This window comes from Priapulus caudatus, unplaced genomic scaffold, assembly GCF_000485595.1.
Source record: "Priapulus caudatus unplaced genomic scaffold, Priapulus_caudatus-5.0.1 Scaffold1359, whole genome shotgun sequence".
In the NCBI taxonomy this organism is placed as follows: domain Eukaryota; kingdom Metazoa; phylum Priapulida; class Priapulimorpha; order Priapulimorphida; family Priapulidae; genus Priapulus; species Priapulus caudatus.
The window spans coordinates 38079-56103 of record NW_014578420.1 but is presented as its reverse complement, the minus strand read 5'-3'; the positions used below and the strand labels follow the sequence as shown (position 1 = coordinate 56103).

Below are 18025 nucleotides of genomic sequence, written 5' to 3'. Positions count from 1 at the left end.
ATTTCTCGGCACAAAAAAGAACGATGTTTTCTCAACCTTTCCGTGATTCTTGGGCGAACCTGCCTTAAACACGCGAAAGGACAGGTCGGCTTACACTGACGTTCGAGCTAATTGCAGCCAGAGACAGAAAGCTGAGCTGACAGCACACAGGCAGACAGTTTCACAGTATGGCAGATACAGCAACATCCGGGGAAACTTTCTGTGTGGAACTTGCCTGTGCCAACAATGGCGGGTTTGTGGCGGCACCCATGGATCCTACTACGCTATGATTGGAGAGTGTCTATCTTTGTGCCTACGGGCACGTCTTAGATCTGTTGGTCACGAGATTGCTGTGGTTCAATTTTCATTTACCCGTGCCCAAGTTTGAAAATTCATAGCCAAGTTCCTGACTGAGGCGTAGCATCGCTCTTTACAAGCTCGTCTACGATGTATAACGCTTAGAATTGCCAAGTGTATAATTGTAAGGAAGTGTTTCTTGATGTCTATAGTTTAGGATATTCATTGTTGTGACACCTTATTATATTATTGGACTTCCGCTTCCTTACTCTTTTTTCAAGTTTTTGTTGTAGCGCTGTACTCTGATATGGCCCTATTGCAATGTGAATCATAAATCGAAACAGTCAGACAGAGTGTACAAGTGGACGCTCATACTCTACTTCAATAGTCATATGTCCTTACATCGCGTCTGCGCACTAGGGGCCAGCGCTCTCCAAGTGTGCCGCAAGGCCGCTTGATCGAGAAGATTCTTAATCGTAGTATTATTATTTTTTTAATTAGGGTTGAGAGTGTGTTTTGCAGATTACATTCATTAGGATGGTGTTTAATAGGTTAACTGCAATATCTTGTGCATAATCCATATAGTTATAATTTAAATATACTAATAGATAAATAAAGTGACGGTCCTCCAGATTGATATCGCCGGTGATAACTGCAATCAGATGTGATGAAAGCGTTTGCGAAAAGATAGCTGTTGCATCGCCAAGCCAGCTTAACATTAAGCGTGCCGCATCTGCGCTCACTTCCGCGGGCAAGGGCGTCAACGCCGATATAAGAATTACCAGAGCATAGGAAGGAAGACCTTGCATGTGGAACGTCCTACGACAGTAGTGCAGCCGCTGCGCAGCCATAATGGATCACGTGCGCGGAATGCATGGTACCGACGCCCCGCGCCTGCTTACGCAATCATATTACCGCTGCACAGTGCCGGAAGTACACATCTGTGGCTACCACCTCGCATGAATTTTATGAGTGTAGATACAAGTGACACTTAGCGTGCCCTCAGCTGCATTGAGCTGCTGCCTTAGTCGTTGTGGCAAGTTCAATGGACAAATAAATCACTATTATACTCAAAGATCTTCAGACAGAGCTGTGCAGGCAGGGTACTAGCGGTATTGTTCTCCGCTCTAGGAGGCCATTCGTACTATTACGAAATTAGTGCTCATTATAAGCTAATGACGTAGTTACTATAGCTAGCCGACGGTTCGGCATTATGGTGACTGCTCAGGCAAGGCCTGGCTTAAGTCAGTTAAGAAGGTTAGTCGGTACTTCACTCAGTCATTAGGGTCTATGTCCCACAGCTACCTACGAGGCACTTGTCAAAGCGATTCTCAATAAATATAATGCTATTATAGAATTCACGAAATCTTAATCTTATTGACTTAGACAATTCTTTAATACTTCTATACTTCTCTCTTCACCTATTATTGCCGACAGTGTTCTTGTAAATTCCTCCAAATCCTATTTGCAACATACATGATGACTGCTTGCGGCGCCATTCTCACGCGCTGCACTGTGCACACCTTACACTCTATATATATAGCAGGAAGGAAAGCGTGTGCCCCCAAATTCGCATGACGCTCGCTGGGGATTTTACACATTACGCACAAAATATTCAACCATTCTACTCCACTTTTGTATTCTATTTCAACAACAGTGTTCACTTGTTATAAAAAGCATACTTGTCTGTCGTAACGGAGCTGCAAGTCAGCGCGAAATCACCCAAATACTGACGAAAATTCTCGCATTCGCAAATGTTTGCCATGTAAATGTAAATGGCTGTTCAGAATTGATATAGGAAACACCACGGCGCTCTTTGTGACCTAATTTTTGAAAAGCCGCAACGCTGTCAACGTATTTTTGAATAAGTGCCAACGCCTCCAATGCGAGGCATCGGTACGGGAGTTGAAAGTAGTGCGCCCGCCTATAGCCCATAGACTGGTTATTTGCTCCCTACTTTCGGTAAGCTTAGTTACCCGATGAGGTAATCGACGAGCGCCCCTAGCATGGGTTAGGGGGGCAATCAGAGACGGATAACAGGCTCCTTAATCTATATATTTCTCTGTACTCAGGCCACTCTCGTACATTTACTCTGGGCGGGGCGAACATCTTCTCTTTAGCCGCGGTGCCCCTTTGTCGTCTCTCAGTCTGTGTGCTCAGCCTCCTTCTTCTTCTACCGCCCCCAAGCTATCTTCGCTTGTGATTTCGCGTGACACAGCTTCGGTTACGAACAGAGCTATGTTTTTTATAACAAGTGGAAAACACTGTTCGTTGAAATACGCCACTCAAAGTATCCTTGTGAGATAGAATGGTTGAATAATTTGTGGTTGTAAGTCCGCTTGTGAAATCCAGACGCCAGCGTCGAGCGAATTTGGGCAGCACGCTTTTCCTACCTGCCTATATTAATATTATATACAGTGTAAGAGGGCACAGTGCAGGCCGCTGTGAGGAATGGCGCGCAAGGCGTATGTTGCAAATAGGATATGTTTCGCGTCGGACACTTCTACTAGGGCACTCCCTCTCTGGCTGGCGCAGCACGAAAGTATAATTAGTGATGATAAAAAGTTGCATAGAGAACATTAAAGAATTTGCCCTCGACGGCACTAGCGTAGTAAATAAGATCTTCGGTTAATTCAGGGCTTATCACCGACTTAACGGATGGCCTCGCGCGCAATGCCGGCCACCTGAAACGTGGTGTCGGGCCATCCTGGTAACTGTCGGTGTTGGTGGTGACCTGGCCGACCATAAAAATACAAGTTGTGGCCTACGCTGGACCGGTTGCCGGACGAGCGCTACGCGTCCTGGAGCATCCATCTTCACACAGAGATCTTGCCGACACGTACACGCGCGTCGATTGCGCAGGGACGCTCTGCTGATTTGCATGCGCCGGTATCTCCCGAGTGAAATCGTATTTTGCAAAGATTTGCATTGAAAATAGAGAAGTTCCTAGCCATGTTACGATTTACAGCTGTATAAATAGTAGACCATTACATCAATGGTAGACATGTGTTTTTCGTAGTAGGTTTTTACACTAGGAAGTCAGGAATTCTGAGAATGTAGAATCGCCAGACAAAGGAAACGAGACTGCTTTATCTATGTGTGTTCACTAAAATTCAACACTAGTGTACGTGTGTCACGGTGCAATCATTCGCTACCCACATCAGCTGGCTTACCCAGCCAGACACAATTCTGGGCCTGCTACGGTAGGGACATAGAACTCCTACGTGCGCGCAGCTGGGTTCGAGTTTGACACTGAAACAGTCTTGTACTCCGCCTACTCGGCCGGGATCGTCGACGTCTTTCACTCTGTGTAAGCGTAGATATAATCTTTTATATCTATGCGTGTAAGCTCACAGGGACACAGGCACTTTGCAACGTCTTCAATAAATAAATATGGATTGCGATATACATCAAACCACACGAAATGTATTGCCCCGAGGCACAAAAGTTAGTCATATACTGTTCTCGCTCCCCACTAACGTTTCGTAACTGTTCGGCCTAATATTTAAGTATAATTATTACTAGTTGCATATAGTAAATATATCTTTCTGTTAAATGCCGTTCCAAATGTAGCTGCTCTACAAACTAGCGCATACATAGATTCTAGCATACAGCAAAGAGCCAACTGCGATTTTGACATGCGTCTAAACGAGAGGATTTGCTTTATCCGACCCTTGCTGATAGCATTTGATTGGAGGATAAAAATAGAGATTTGTGATAGTCACGTTTTCATTTTGCATACCTGCCGCTAGCTCTAGTATAGTTTTTTATTTTCTTTTTCTTCTTATACTTAATGACGCTCGCTAACAGTTTGCGCAATGGGCTATAGAACATTTTTATGACCATCGCTCTTCGTAACAGCTGCACCTGTTCCCCAATGCGTTTCCACGAAAATGGCCTCACAAAACGCCCAAAATAATCGGGGCTTTTAACATTAGATAATCTATGCGTTAGCTAGATGTGGTAACATCTCACCTGATCTTTTTGAATCACATCCTCCTCACAATTTTAGGATACACCATGTAATTTATGCATTTATTCACTCAAAGATCAAAGTGCTAGCCACTACTGCGTTTCGGTTTTCGTCACAATGCTGCTTGTGTCACGCGACGCTCACTCGAAACTGTATGACAAAAACACATATGGGCAGCTATGAATGCAGCCTATTACCCCATTTAGCTCGGGTGTAGGGTACAAAACAGCTCTAGTGTATTGTCCACGTGCGTCTATTCCACAACAGTCATTTGAGACTGTGATCACATATACGCACGTTGTGCTCAGCACCTCTCTCGCCGTGAGATAAATTGCATCAAAAATAAATGGTGTAAAGTTTCCCTGGGAATCGCTCTCTCAAAAGGCTATCGTGCGCCTATGCATCTATATGTCATCATTTAAATCTTAGTGTTACGAAACGCCCACAGCTATCTTGCCGCCGATTCATTTTTGGCGTTTTGCTTGTGCCATGTCATTTTTCGTGGATAGCTTGCGTGCCAGTGTTGTTGGTGACGAGCTCTGCCCTCATGTTACGAACAACCCCCTGGCGTAATCAATGTGTCAATGCTATAGACTAATGGTGCTCGTAACATAACGGGTTGGCCTGTACGGTGCCAATGGCCTACCTGGGAAAAACGGTCGCGCGAATCCTGCAGCGCCTGTACCTCACAGCTGACTGTCGGCGGTGTTGGGTGGCCCGCTGGGGGCACAATAAACAATCAAGGCCGGTGGGCTACGCAAGCGGCCCGCGACAGTCTCCTCGACTGCTCCACACAGAAGATCTTGCGACACCGTACTCGCCCATGCGACTCTGCGCAAGGACAAGGAGTGGTAACGCTCTTGCTGATTGCCGAGTGTGTCGTGTACGCTCATGCCGTGTTGTCGTGTGTACGTAGTGTTTTGCCAGAACGATCTGATGCATTTAAAATGAAGAGGAGTATCCAAATAGCATGTGGCGTCGTGCTAGTGAGTTTATATTGTATACATTCTATCAGTACAGACCATCATTTTAAGAAATAGGGCGAGAAACCTTGCATGTAAGTCCCGGGTTTCCGGGTTATACAGCCACGTTACCACAATCTGGCTACGTTTAGTTGTGCCGTGTAGCGCTGTGCCCGTGGCGGCGTTGTGGTGTACGTTGTAGGTTATTACGTGGAAGCAGATTCTGAGAATGATCGCGCAAACATTACGCTCAACAAAGAACAATGCTTCCTTAACCTTTGGCCTAACATCAAAAAGACAGCTAGTGGCAGCGTGCAATCCATTCCCTACGCCATCAGATAAATGTAAATGGGTTCGTCGCGCTAATTCATTTCTCCACATAGTTCAAGTCCTGTGCGTTCACGATATCCGCAGGTGATATGTATTCAGAGAGGGGTGTAGGGATGTACACTGTAGCGACGGAAGGGTGCGGCTGTAGTGGGATAGGAGATTGCAATTGGTAGCTATATGGTTGTATAGGATCGGCAGCGTACACTGTAGGTAAGAGCAGAGAGGGTGTAGTGAGTCTCTAGACTCAGTAAGGTTTCGCGCGGTGTATAGAAGAATGTAATACACATGTAGCGTAACAGGGAGGGTGGATCAGTAGTGTAGGGATCCGCATGATTACGACTGTAGTGATGACAGGGTGTAGGTGTGTAGAGGAGGAGTGTAGGGGTGTAGGGATATACACGTGGTAGAAGACAGGGGTGTTAGGGGGAGGGGTGTATAGGGATGATAACACTTGTTAGAAGGACAGAGAGAAGGTTGATTGTAGGGGGGAGAGGTGTAGGGACTGATACACTGTGAGAGACAGGGAGAGCGCGGTGTTGTAGGGGATTGCATACACTGTAGGAGACAGGAGGTGTAGGGGGGAGGGGTCGTTAAGTGGGACAATGTAGTACACTGTAGAGACAGAGTGAGCGGGTGTAGGGGGGAGTGCACGAGAACACCTAGTAGCGGATTGATATCTGTAGAGACAGGATGGTGTAGGGGAGTAGGGGGCTGTAGGGATGACTCACTGTAGAGCACAGTCGAGGGCGTGTAGGGTATGATACACTGCTATAGACATAGGGAATCGGTGCTGTAGGCGGGTAATGGGCAGTCCGTCCCGCTGTCACGTCGCTTCAGCCTCGGTCGTTAGGCGTCTACGATGTCCTCCTTTGTACGCGCACGGGAGGCGGTGTTAGGGGGAGGGGCTGTCATACAGGGATGGACTACACTGAGAGGACAGAGAAAGGTTTGTAGGGATCTGCTGGGAGAGGTGAGGGGATGTACACTGTAGAGGACAGGGAGGTGTGTTAGGGGGATGATACACTGTAGGACAGCGGACGCGAGTTTCGCGGCTGTGCGCGAGGGGAGGGGTTCTGTAGCCGATCGATACACTGTTCACGAGACAGATGAGCCGTGTAGCCGGGAAGAGTGTAGGGATGACTACATCCTGCTTAGAGAGACGAGGGGTGTAGGGGTTAGGGGTGTAGGAGATGATTCACTTAGAGACGCAGAGACGGGTGTATGGTATATTATAATAATGGATGTATACATGTAGAGGACAGCGGTCATGTGTAAAAGTACGGAGGAATGATATCAACTGTGCTTAGAATATGAGATGAGAATAGTTAGGCACTGTAAGCTAGATAGGGGTATATAATGATAGCATCTATACAGCTTGTGAGACAGAACGAGGGTTGTGTCTCGGGAGGGTTTAGGGGATGATACACTGTTAGAGACAAAGGAGGGGTTCAGGGCGCAGGGCGTGTGTAGGGATGCTGCAAAGAGGAACAGCCAGCTGAGCCAGACTCTCGATGGTTCTGACCCCATGTCAGAAGTTGCATTCTGATATATCAGAAGGTTCAGCCATGACAGTCACACTGACATTGAATGATTGAAGACAGTCTTGATGACATCTTAATGACATGAGTTCTGCTACTTAAGTAAATTATGACTGGCAGCTAGGATCTTGCGAAGAAATGACTTTTTTTATATATCTTGGAAATTTTATTTAACTCAGTCAGGTCAGGGTTTTGTTCTTTCTTTATTGTTGTCGTAATCTAGTTATGTTATTGCGATTATTTGCCAAAACACATTACCCATAGTTAGGATACAAATAAATTATTTAATAAATGTAGCAACCGGGCCACCTGAAAATCCATTTGGCCACCTGAATCTCATACTCAAGTGGCCCGGCCGGCCACCTGAAAAAAAAGTTAAGGGCAATCCCTGTATAGCCCTGCGGCAACTGTACGCGGGCTATAGTACTAGAGCTAACCTGCCGCATACGCTATTATACTATGACCGGTAGGAAAGTGTACTAACTATCATATGGCGCGAACGATTTGAGTTACATTTCTATAAATTCTAGCTATTATAGACACATGTGTTAGCCTTAATCTCTGTGAATTTTGAGTCTATTGAAGTGCGATTAGTCTAATTAATTAGAAAATATGTACGAGCGATATCGCTCATAGTCATACTCGAGTCATACTCATAGCCAAAGTGAAAACGAAACGCCATGAATTCTATTTTTATTCTCCAATCACAAGTCTGAGCAATTCCTCTGTTTATGGCGCTGTCACACCTCCGTATGAAAGCCAGCATATACCGACGTATGACAAATTTGGTGAATATGCTGGCGTACGTCGAATAAGTTATGGGTAAGCTTTGTATAGGTTAAGAGCACGCTGAAGCACGCTGGTAATCCTGGTATACGTCGTAGTACGGCGAGGTCGTCGGAAAATTTTGAGCATGCTCAAAATTTCCCGATGTATGCCAGCGTATGCCCATAGGCATACGTCCCGCATACGCGGGCCATAAGTTGTAGGTAAGTTATGCGATCGTTGACACACACAAGTTCACACACGTTATTTGGAAGTTACTCATAAGTCGAAATACGTCGAGATAATGTCTAGCGTACCCAAAACTTATTTCTAACCTATGAGTAACGTGCTTTGAACCTATGTGTAACTTATCTCCAACGCATATTGACGTATGTAGACGTATTTGACATGTTCCGGATGACCACAGAACTTACTGAACGTGTTTCTAACTTACAAGTTACAGCTACCGTATAATGGCGTATTGGCAGCGTTTAGGGGAATTGGTATAAAAAAATGGTATTGGCATGTTGATACTGTGACGGTGATGTTGATACTGCGATGTCTAGTGCGGTTATGATTTGAATCGTCGAGCGGCAGCCTTTTAATAGGCTACGACACGTGATCGTCGGCGATACGCTGCCGCGCGCTATGCATAAGTTAGACTATCGTTGGGCATAAGTTGTGAACGCCGGCAACACGCTAAGCATTCGTTGGTATAACTTATAAGTTATCTATAAGTTATCGAAACGTTCTATATAAGTTACTAATACATTATCATATGTATACGTCCAACTCGTTATGAATACGCCATGTATGTGCCCAAAATTGAAAAAAACATCGATAGTTCAGCGTATGCTAGCGTTTTAGAGAAATTTTGATACGTCGGCATACGCTGGCTAAATCGTCAAGGTGTGACAGGGCCATTAGACGCATGTCATTTCTGTTGTTTGTGCACAGTGGCGTTCGTGCGGTGTGCTTGTGTGTTGCAGAACAGCATATGAACAGCATTTACAGGAATTGTCAGTAATCATTTTTAGCTCATCTGACATAGTCTGATGCAGCTTGTAGAATCGCATGATCGTCCGTGCTTACGTGCGTGCGTGCGTCCGTTCGTCAACAGTTGGGCACAAATCTTAACCGCACGACGTACGGTCACGATATTCGGGACGTTGGGGGGGTCGTCAAAACGAGTTGGGATGTTGAAGCTGGGGGTCAAAGGTCAAATGTCAAGAGGTGTAAAAGAAGGGGGAACATTCCCTCCTTAACTTAAGGTATAGGGAGGAAATACAGAATTGCGGCACAAATCTAAACGGCTCGACCTAGGCTCATGATAGTCAGTGTATAGCATCATGGTAGGAAAAGCCATCACTGTGCCGAAATTTGAGGTCACAGGTCAAAGGTCAATGGGGCACAAGGCAGATTTTAGACATTTTCTGAGGACATGGTCTGACGGAGCGATTGAAAAACTTTTTTGTTTCAGCGGTGACTGTGGTAGTACTATATAGATAGGTGATGAGGCTGCGGCGGTGGAGTGATATGAGAAATAAATGACTTGAAAGATGGGCTACCAAATCATAATCAGTGTTCGCAGTTTACTGGTGATGAGATACCACAACATGGTGGCAGCGGTTTGGTTTACGAATCCACTGTACAGTCAAAGTCTCCATCATTCTTTGGTCATTGGGATCATGCAGCCTCGTGATAGAATGGACGATGAAATATCTGGCTAGCTTGCAGCATACGAGAGACTGAATTAGACGAGATGAGAGTCACTACAGAGTACAGGCTACAGCCTACATTCCACGGCAGGCGAACGACAATGAAAAAGGTGGGAGATCACGCGCAACTTGGCCGCTAAAGCAGGAAGGACACAGAGAGCGGAGAGATCAAATAGCAAGTTGGTGAAGAAGACCACGGCTGTTAAGACTGTTAAGAAAACTGCAAGTGCGGTGCCTTCATGGCAATAAGCCGACGCGCACAAGGCCTCGAGTTCTAAGACTGCAACGAGTGATAGAAGAAAAGGCTGTCGTATTCGCTTGCGCTCTAGACAAAAGGACGCATCTAAGACATCTGGAAAAGCAAGTGTCATCATATGCCAATGCGGAGGAGAAAACGAGGCCAGCGCAGCCAAAGACTATAGACACATAAAGAGTTAAAGAAGAACGGTATTGTTAATATATATAGCCTGTACTTGTAGCATCAGAATACCATAGCCAGTAAAACGAGCGGTCCCGGTTTAGTATGTGTGTTAGAGTTTTTATATATCCAAGCAGCACGCTGAAGATTGTATCAATCCCGCGAATAGGCAGGTCTATAAATAGACTCGACGGGTATAGACCGAATCAAGCGAAGTGTATGTTGTATGCTAATATGCTGTAGGTCCATGCGTGCATTAATGACACACGGTATAGATAGGATGCATATTGACTGGTGTTCGCGATTCTGGATGGAATTGTAATGTACCTGCATGTGATAGGTGCAGACGTACAGTGTTGTATCTCACACAGAGCATATATTGGCAATCGCGTATCTTTGAGTCAGGCTGCGGTGCGGTAACACTACTGAGACGACTGTTTGGATTTAGTGTTGAGACCGTTGGATATTTTCATCAGTCTCTAGGAAGATCATTTGTTTACTTAAGTTGAGAATCGAGGATAGTCGTAACATGGCGCTCCTACCAGAAATGAGTTGGTAGATGCCAGACCTGGCAAGTGGGTTCTCTCTTTTTAGACAGCGTATGGAGCTGTGTTTAAAAGACTTAGACATTACAAATGAGGTAAAGAAAGCAACGAAGATAAAGATTGCTCTAGGGACAGAGGGTTTGAGACGCCTCAATGCATCAGGTCTTAGTGAAACAGACCAAAACGATCCGGAAATGATTTGGAAGTACTTTGACAAGCAGTTGAGAGTCGACATCAATTTCCGCATCCATCGCCTTGAGTTCATGAAGTACAGGCAGCACCCTGAAGAGACAATCGATGTGTTTGTAACGGGTTGCAGGGACAAAAGCCGCCAGTGTGATTTTTCTAAAGAGGAGCTCAATGAACGCATAGTAGAACTCGTGATTGCATCCACACATTATGATGGCATGCAGCGCGAGTTGTTGCAGAAACCGGCGGGCTATGCCCTTACAGACGTGGTTACCCTAGGCAGGCAGTATGAAGCTATTGCTGCTGGGAAACAGTGTCTGGCAGACCTCTCACGAGTGTCGAATATCGACGCAATCCATAGGAACCCACTGGGGCCAAACAAGGGAGGGAGACCGAGGACAAGTGATTGCAAGCAATGCGGTTTCTGCAGACTGCACCATCCTTCCAGACAGTGCCCTGCATATCATGATACCTGCAAGCGCTGTGGAAAAAGGGGGCATTGGGCCAAGTGCTGCAGATCGAAGTCGGATAGAACTCCTATCCCCTCCTGGAGGCGTAGACCGAGACAAGAGAAAGTGGATACCCTGCCTGTAGAAGAGGGCCAATTACTTGCGGACCACGGGGAGGAGGGCTTCTCTCAAATGTTTAGCTTCATATTGATTTCGAGCATGGACACAAAGGCAGGTGAGAGGAAGCCTTCACAGTTCTGAGCATCACCTGTCCATCCAAGGTTGGAAAACATCGCCTGCAAGTAAAAGTAGATACTGGGGCAGGTGGCAACACACTCCCCCTCCGTATCATACATGAAATGTACCCCAAGGGACAATGGCGCTCTATTGTGAGACCACGACAAGTACAGCTTACTGCGTACAATGTATCCAACATCCCTTGCATCGGTTCCATTGATCTCATGTGCCTATACAAAGACTCCACATGGACTAAACAGGAGTTCTTTGTAGTTGAGGTAGCTGGACCTGCGATCCTAGGCCTACCAGGCAGCAAGGCTCTGAGTGTTGTCACCATCCATACAGTGACGAAGGATGACAAGCCGCTAGAATACATACATGACCAGGTCCAAAGCATTCAGACAGTTAAGGTTCTCGTGGAACGGTGGCCACAACAGTTCGACCGAATAGGTGATTTCAAGGAACCGGCCAATCTTCTATTGAAGAAAGATGCCACGCCACACATCGATGCTCCCCGGAAGTGCAGCATACACATTAAGGACAAGCTAAGAGCAGAGCTCGATAAGATGGAGGACCAAGGAGTGATTCGTAAGGTCAAACATCACGCTGACTAGTGCAGTTCCATCACAACAGCGATCAAGAAAGATCATAGATGGATCCATTCGGGTATGCCTAGACCCAAAGCGTTTGAATGAGAATCTCAAGCGATGCCCCCACAAGATCCAGACACTGGAAGAAGTTAACCCAGAGTTCACAAACGGGAAGTATTTCACCAAGCTAGACGCCAAGTCAGGCTATTGGTCCGTGCATCTTAGTGAGGACTCGCAAGAACTGACCACATTTTGTTCTCCATTCGGCAGATACTGTTTTCTGCATCTACCCTTTGGGCTTTCCACAAGCCAGGATGTCTTCCAACAAAGAATGGATAATATAATAGGGCAAGTCCCGGGTTGTGTGTGCATCGCAGATGATGTCGTCGTGATGGGTAGTACAGAAGCAGAGCATGACCGCAACCTATTGAAACTGTTTGAGACAGCAGCAAAGGAGGGCTAGTGTTCAACAGCAGCAAATGCATGGTGAAAACAAAATCGATCAATTTCTTCGGACCGATCTACTCGGAAGCTGGAATCAGTCCAGATCCCTGCAAGGTCGAAGACATCCACGCAATGCCTACCCCACAGGACAAGGAGGATCTCCAGAGGTTTCTGGGTATGATGAACTTTTTGTCTCCCTACATCCCTAATTATGCAGATCAGGTCGCTATCTTGCAAGATTTATTAAAGAAAGATGTTCCGTTCCTGTGGCAAGAAGACCACCAGGAAGCATACTGCCAACTAAGGAAAGCATTTCAGCAGGACAGCTCGCTGAAGTATCATGATCCTGAGACACCTGTCACCCTTGAGGTAGACGCCTCATCGAAAGGGTTAGGAGCATGCCTATCACAGCAAGGAAAGCCTGTGGCATATGCCTCAAAAAGTCTCGCCTTGCCAAGCTCAATACTCCAATGTTGAGAGGGAGACGCTGGGACTCGTCTTCGGGATTACTAGATTCCATACTTACCTATTTGGAAGAGACTTCAAGGTGTTGACTGACCACAAACCCCTTGTGACAATATGCGCCAAGCCACTCACGAGTGCCCCGCCCGACAACAAAGGCTTCTCGTAAAGATCCAAGGGTACAACTTCACCATTGAACACCACCCAGGAACAGAGATAATCATTTCTGATACGCTCAGCAGATTGCCTAATCCACTGCGCACAGAAAATGTGTCACTTGATGTCCATGTAGAGTGTGTACTACTGGATGAAGTTGAGGACATGTTGGGCATTGATTTACTCCATTTTGGGAACCTCAAGCAACAAGCTCTACAGAAAGAGACCACCCAAGATCCTGTTCTGCAGAAAGTGAAAGAATTTACCCACACTGGTTGGCCCGCAATCATTCAGGAGCTGCCGAACGAATTACGCCCGTACCGGCCGTTTCGTGATAAACTAGGCATGTCAAATGGGGTTATCTTCAAGGGCAGACAAGTGATTGTGCCTCAATCCATGAGAACGGACATTCTGCAGCAACTGCATAGTGGGCATCCAATCATCGAGAAGATGAGACTTCTGGCACGCCAGTCTGTTTACTGGCCAAACATCAATCGTAACATTGATGAACTTGTCAGGAAATGCAAACAGTGCCAAGAGCACATGCCTCATCAGAGAAGGGAACCACTTATCCCTCATGAAATCCCCATTACGCTATGGACCAAAATTGGTATGGATCTGTTTGAGTTGGACAGGGTACAATACCTTATAATGGTGGATTACCATTCAAAATTTCCAGTTGTACACCGATTGGCTTCGACGACCAGCTCAAGTGTGGCTAATGCAATAACTGGAATATTCAGCCTTCTGGGATCTCCCACAGAGGTGATGTCAAACAATGGCCCACAGTTTGTTAGTGCAGCGTTTCAGCAGATGTGCAAAGAATGGGGAATAACGCACACTACTTCCTCACCACGATACCCCCAGTCGAATGGTCTGGTGGAGAGAATGGTCCAAACAGTAAAAAGGAATCATAAGAAAGACAGGCAACAGGAGAAAGCTCAGCAGCTGCTCTACTGAATCTGAGAAGCACTCCAGTAGACGCCCATTTCCCCTCCCTAGCCGAAATGTTGTTTGGTCGGCAGGTCCGAACACGACTCAGCTAACCTAGATTCCAACACAACGTACAATGGACAACGGAACCAGGAACTCCTGGAGCAACGTAGGGAACGAATGAGTAGGAGTTATGATGCAGCTGGAAACAAGCAAGAACTCCGACCACTCCTCATAGGACAAAACGTTCGATTTCTAGACAAAGAATCCCACACATGGATTCCAGCACAGATAACTAAAGTGTGTGACGAACCCCAGGCACGGTCTTATGTTGTCACCACACCAAATGGCACCCAACTTAGGAGGAATAGAGTACATTTGAGGGACATCCCGCAGATGCCTTTCCTGGCAGAACCAAATAAAACAGAGAGTACAGAACGAAGGGAGCAAGACAAGGTGCCAGATCACACAGCGGGTAATGAAACAGAAGTATATCGAACACGTTCTGGACGTGTCAGTCAAAAGCCAGCCCGTTATTGTTGAAAATATAACGTGCGTGCGTGCGTGCGTGCGTCAACAGTTGGGCACAAATCTTAACCGCTCGACATACGGTCACGATATTCGGGACGTTGGGGGGGGGATCGTGAAAAGGACTCGGAATGACCAATTTGGGGGTCAAGGGTCAAAGGTTAAGATGTGTAAACGGAGGGGGAATATTTCCCCTTTAACTTAAGGTATAGGAGGAAATACGGAATGGCGGCACAAATCTGAACGGCTCGACCTATGCTCTTAATATTCGCTGTATAGTGTGATGGGCAGGAAACCCATCACAAGTGCGAAATTGGAGGTCAAAGGGCATTTGGGGAAAGGTCAGATTTTAGACTTTTTCTTAGGACATGGTCTGACGGAGCGATTGTAAAACTTTTTTGTTTCAGCAGTGAACTGGCATTTTTATGGCTTTATTGAAAGGACCATGAAATGTACTTTCTGCTGACATGCGAAGAGTAAGTGTCGGATAACCTTTTGACCCTCAAGAGGAGGGTTAAACATGGATTTGTTTACTGTTAGAAAGAATTTGACTGCCGGGTTTGCTAGTAGAATCTATACATGCCTGGATTTATGAGGCTACAATGTCACAGTGAAATTTCAAAAGCTGAATTTGGTTGAAGAAGGTTTATGCTCCTTAAATCATATAATTTCTATGGCATTCTGTACAGTCAGTGTGTTACATGTAACTTATGCCACTGCCAGTGGCCACTGCCAGTGCATGTGTTGGTGATAGTACTGTGTAGTTTTTGCCTGCGTTAATTAGTTATAGGTGGCAGCTCTCTATTTCAGCCTGTAGGCTTGCGTAGGTAAATGGATGAGTGCTTACCTATTCTGTCTTGAAAATAGTTGTGGCTACTACGTACGATGGGAGCTTCCATCTTTAATCTTGAGACGCTTAAACGTATGCGCCATCTCGTGGCAACTTTCAAAACGATCCCAACAAACTCCTTTGAGAAGGTTCCTGATACCATCCCTGTGCCTTCCACTGTTTCGGCGCGTATGTGAACACATTTGGGACTAACAGGGTTTACTAGAATCCCACCACTCCACCACAGAGTCACCGCAGTAGACGTTAAACGAGCGCTGTCGCTCCGCGACACTTGTTAATCTTAAGACACTTAAACGTACGCGCCATCTCGTGGCAACTTTCATAACTATCCCAACGAACATTCCTTCGAGAAGGTTCCTGATACCATCCCTGTGCCTTCCACAGTTTCGGCGCGTATATGAACACATTTGGGACTAACAGGGTTTACTAGAATCCCACCACTCCACCACAGAGTCACCGCAGTAGACGTGAGATGAGCGCTGTCGCTCTGAGGCGCTTGTTTAATAAAAATGTTGCCTTGAAAAATATTAGATAATTCTTTGAATTTCGTGTAACTAGTAGTTGCTCAATCCTAGTTTGTGACCCTGGCCCTCATTTTCGCAAATGTGCTAAACTAAGCCGGGGTGATAAACTCAGATTGAACGCTGGTAGTAATGCAACTGATAACAATGGTCTATGCATGCATTATCAATCTATGTAGTGGATGCAGTGTGGTCCATTACTGGTGCTGATAGGGTCTATGTCCCCCAGGGTACTGCCGGAACTTACACTGGTAACTATCTGATATGCCGGACCGTACCTCGCTTACTCTCTACCGTACCCTGACTGTCCCTGTTCCGCCCACTACTGATGTTGCAAAATTTGAAATATACATACAGACCTGTATGATATCTTTATAAAGTTGGATTGGAGTATGAAACTGTGAAACCAAGAAGCAATTTCGACCTATATACACATTATACACTGATGCGCACAATCCTTTTGATAATATAGCGATGATCGGGAATGCGTTTTCCTTTCGCAATGTTTACGACATTTTTGCGAATTTTTGCGCGAGATTTTTGAAAGATGGCTCCAAGTGTTGAGGTGGAACAGGAAAATTTGTATGATTATCTTAATGGGTTGGAAACGTATAGACTCGCTGACACTTGTAGAAAGGGTCGGGAGGTGAAACGTAACACCAACAGGGTATGGGTTACGAATATTTTGTGGGAACGGACCGGAAACAAGGAACGGGAGCATAAAGCGGCATGTTTCCTGCCGACAAGCGGTATGTATTACGACATCGGCTGAAAGTCAGGGTACGGTTTGGAGCAGGCGAGGTACGGTCCGGCATATTAGATAGTTACCAGGGTACGTTCCGGTATACCGGAATATTTGGAACCATTTTTTCGGTAGTAAGCCAAGTTCACACAAGTGTAGAATTTGTTGCCACGTCACAGGTACCTACCTGGTATACATGTTCAAATGCATGAGGATGTACCCTGGTTGTTGCTGCAGTCGACATCCAGAAGACCACTGGAAACCTAACATGGCCAGTGCCACCACCATACAAGGAAATGTCTGAATGTCCGTCGTGGATGAAAATGCATTTAAATGACTTTACAGTAAAGAGTTTAAAGGGATTTTGATTGAGAAAATGGGTTTTGTTAGTGTCTACATCATGATAGAAAAGGTCTTGTACCATCGCGCATGGTGATAAACATTGGGGTACCCTCAAATCCATAGCACTGCTATAGTGCATGCGAGAGCTAGGAAGCATGATACGGAACCAGTCACAGGCTGGATAGTCAGTTTCTGGTAGCAATTGCCTTGGGGGGGGGGAAATGGCCGCTGTACGTGTGGAGTCAGTCTAGAGTGACTATATAGATGTGGTGTTCACAAGGGGGTCATACCCATGTGTCCCGGTACCTATGTGTCCCACCCCCAGGTACCTATGTTTCCCGGTACCTATACGGTCAACGATAACTCAAGAACCGTTTGACCCACATGTTTCAAATTGCATACAGTTGTTACTCCTATGGGCGAGATTTGAACGTCCTATTTTGGAGCACGCCAGTCGACCTACTTTCAAGCCACGCCTACTTTTTTGCAAAAATGAAAATGGCCATCTAGATTCATTCGATTTTGTTAAATTATTGTATATGAATGTGTAACTGTAAAGCTAGCTCCAAAACAGTTGTTACTACTCCTATGGGAGAGATGACAACGTCTTATTATGTTTATTTCGTCTAACTGGTTAACAATTCTACAATCATACCTATATACGTGTAATATTGTGTTTTAGATTCTTCGTTACAATAATTTGACTGGAATATTTTATTGTTTTTATTTGCGCGATATTCGAAAACCAAAATGGCGATCATTTAGGCGTAGCGCCATCTCTCGTCAAGATTTCAGACTCAGATCTGAAACATTTATTTTCGCATCAAAACTTATGCAAAATGCATATATATATATATCATTATCAAGAGTATATAATGGGAGATATGCTATATAATGGGAGTTTTCCCATATATATACTCTTGCTTTATATATCCCCCCTCCCTCTTCTATCACACCCAAGATGAGCTACAGTATGGTGGCCGAGATGGCTACGGATATTTTTATTCCAAATTCATTTCTATTTCAAATTCATTTTCATTTCAAATTCATTTTCATT

The 18025-nt window shown here is 45.5% G+C and overlaps 2 protein-coding genes across 7 annotated transcripts in view; both read left to right on the top strand.

Moving 5' to 3' along the window:
• LOC106816365 (brain protein I3-like) overlaps window positions 1-18025 on the top strand; it is a 30173-nt gene that overhangs the window by 3875 nt on the left and 8273 nt on the right. The gene's annotated exons all lie outside the window — the stretch shown is intronic.
• On the top strand, window positions 13014-14012 carry LOC106816363 (uncharacterized protein K02A2.6-like). The gene has a single exon (XM_014820950.1). It carries the CDS (start codon window positions 13014-13016, stop codon window positions 14010-14012), a length of 999 nt encoding a protein of 332 aa, XP_014676436.1.

Coding starts and splice junctions, on each gene's coding strand:
- LOC106816363 (XM_014820950.1), top strand. CDS start 13,014: ATGCGCCAAGCCACTCACGAGTGCCCCGCCCGACAACAAAGGCTTCTC.